Source organism: Vanessa tameamea, chromosome 9 (assembly GCF_037043105.1).
Source record: "Vanessa tameamea isolate UH-Manoa-2023 chromosome 9, ilVanTame1 primary haplotype, whole genome shotgun sequence".
Taxonomy (NCBI): domain Eukaryota; kingdom Metazoa; phylum Arthropoda; class Insecta; order Lepidoptera; family Nymphalidae; genus Vanessa; species Vanessa tameamea.
Genome location: NC_087317.1, coordinates 5,179,143 through 5,182,239, shown reverse-complemented (window position 1 = coordinate 5,182,239; position 3,097 = coordinate 5,179,143). Strand labels below are relative to the sequence as shown.

Sequence of the window (3,097 nt, the reverse complement as noted above, 5' to 3'; positions counted from 1 at the left end):
ATATAACATATAGTAATTAATTTCAGTATTCAAAAAATATAATTTTATTAACCATCAATTATATTATATTTTAACAAAATAACTATACATAATCTATCTAATTAAACGTGGGCAAAGCTGCGGGCGAAAATTAGTATTATATACTTTTTTCCTTCTGATCAAACAATACTGCGAGCTTAAAATAAAACAATTTTATCATTAAGAATATAAATAATTATTATATTAATATCATAAATCAGTAGTTATTTTCTTTTCATTACAAAATTATATAAATCAGATTCACATTAAGTGCAATTTTAGAAACAGTTAAACATGTCCAAATGTTTTACTCAACTACCACTTAAATCGATTCACTGTACGAGTTATACATAAACGGCGAGACTGGCGGACCCTCCGTCTAGCAGGGGTGAGACGAGTGACCTTGATGCACCCTTTCCGGTACGTATTCATTATTACTTACAGTACAAATACACGACAAATTTTAATGAATTCAGATTAATCTTATTTCAAGGTGGAGGAATCTATTAATCGCAACTTGTCAATAACAATGACGTATTGTGGTGACACACGCAGGGCCGGTAAGCAGAGTCCGCGAGTCACGCACGGCGAGGTGCTCGAGCGTCAGTCGCATCGTTCGCGCCGCCCGCGCTGCACGCCTTCGAGTCGGACCCCAAGCGAACATGAAGCTACTAGTGCTCATCGCCGTCGTCGCTGCCGCGGCCGCGCAGCAAACGCCTCGTACGTCGGTCCCACATAGGGAACAGTTTCGAGTTATCTATGAGTGGCGCACAATTGATTTCGAATGGGAATCGCAAACTGATCGCGAAACCTATCTAAACACGAGTCGATACATTCCTCAAAATGTGTTGATTTCGGGAATAAATTTCTATGGAGACAATATATTTTTAACTCTTCCACGTATGTTAGACGGAGTACCGGCCACCCTCGCCTATATTCCTGCATATCAAAATGATACCACGGCCCCGAAATTGAAACCATTTCCTAGTTGGAGCGATAACAATATCGGTAATTGTGATGCTCTACAATTTGTGCAAAATGTTGAGATTGATCGAAACGGGATAATGTGGATTTTAGATAATGGTCGCGTTGGTACTTTGACTCAAAACCCTAGTACGAAGTGCCCGCCATCGATCGTATTAATTGATTTAAAGTCAGGCGAGAATAAAATAGAGCGGATACCGTTATCCCAGGACACAGTAAATCCTAGCACAACGTATCTCAATGACCTCGTAGTGGATAATCGTGATGGTGATTACGCTTATATTACTGACAACAGTGCTGTCGATCCAGGCATTATAGTGTTTCGACTTAGCGACAAAAAATCATGGAAGTTACGTGACAAAAAGTCAATGACATCAGTGCCAGAAGCCGCTTTATTCCGTCTCAATGGAACAACAGTCAACCTTCCTGTGAACATCGACGGTATAGCCCTTGGACCTCAGTTTTTGACCGAGGACGAAAATGTCGATCGAACTGTTTACTTCTGCCCGCTTGCGAGCTTCCATCTTTACGCAATAAATGCATCCGTTTTACGAAACGAATCACTAGCTACTAAAAATGATGGTGCTTTACGTCCTTACATAGTCGATCTCGGAACAAAAGCATCACAAACGGACGGAATGAAGATGGATTCAACGGGGGTGCTCTTCTTCGGTCTAATTGGCAGTTCGACTATAGCAGAATGGAACACCACTGTCGACTTTAGTGCTGGTCAACGTACAATCGCTCGCGATCCAAACTACATCCAGTGGATAGATCGCTTTACATTTGACGACCGCGGTAATGTCTATGTTATAATAAATAGGCTATACAACTTTGTGAAAAACCAAGTGTCAGTGGAAGAAGTAAATTACAGAATTCTACGCTCTTACACCGGCCTGAAGAGCTACATACATTCTGAAGATCTAAAACCACCGAGTCCGCCGCAAAATGCAGCGGCAACAAAAACGATTGCAGCGTCGATGCTGGTATTCGCTTTGGCTCTTCTTTTCGCTTAGTCACCTAAGGCTCCCGGTCATTACACACGTTGACCGTAAATTTACTACACGACGCTCGAATGATGCGTGTAAACATTACCAAATATTTAAAGTTACCTTGACCCCGTGGTCTTTCAGTGATAATACGCAATGTAGATAGCTTTGTATATTATTATAATATTTTAATCTAAGTTTAATTATATTTAATCATTTGATCTTGCTGTTTTTGAGAGCGTCGAATGCGCGTTGAAGACGATCTGTGTCGTCGTATGTAAAACAAAAGGTCGGGGACGTGTTGCCAAACGCCACGTTTCACTCAATTGTAAACATTCCATACGTGTAGGTACATCAAAAATATGATACTATATATTTTTTCTAATGATATTATGATATTTAATTAATGGCCAACTAATTAAAGTAAGATCTTTCCTCGGTTAATCTGATGAAATACGATGTCGGAAAGCTTATTTATTTATATCATATCATTATAATTCTAGTTATGAAAGTAGAGATAAGCGATAACATTAAAATGTATAATATATTACATATACTACTAAATAATGTGCGTTTCTTATATGTACGGTTGTGACGATGTGTGCGACTTGGAATAAACGTGTTTAACACATTATAATGCAGTTTTTATTTGTTTTCGTACCAGGTTAACTTAAAGTACAAATATACTAAGTACCCTAGGTTCACTGAGTGCTCAATACATTTTTAAACAAGGATGACGTAAAATTTATTTTATGAACACTGTTGGTTATAACACCAAACATAACTATGTCAACTTTATTTAAGAACATTATGTAATATTAAATATTTTACTGCTAGACTTGCTATTTTTTGATATATATATTAAGACATTACTATATTTTGTTGTCACGTCATTGTGGAAGATATTAAATATTAAATTACAAAAATATTTCTACAACATTTAATCCTGCGATATCGTTATATAAAGTAACAAAAACATTTGAATTTTTACTTACATTTCTTTTCTAGGCAGTATTTATAGATCACTTGAGAGTTTGATAAAAAATAATTTGATGAATGTTATTAAATGTCATTATAAATTATTAATTTGACATATGTTAATTAAC

The 3,097-nt window shown here is 36.8% G+C and overlaps 1 protein-coding gene across 1 annotated transcript; it reads left to right on the top strand.

The window, feature by feature from the left end:
- Positions 1-611: 611 nt before the first annotated feature.
- On the top strand, positions 612-2,628 carry LOC113394964 (protein yellow-like). Its single transcript, XM_026632464.2, has one exon. It carries the CDS (start codon positions 681-683, stop codon positions 2,016-2,018), a length of 1,338 nt encoding a protein of 445 aa, XP_026488249.2. The 5' UTR covers positions 612-680; the 3' UTR covers positions 2,019-2,628.
- Positions 2,629-3,097: the final 469 nt, after the last annotated feature.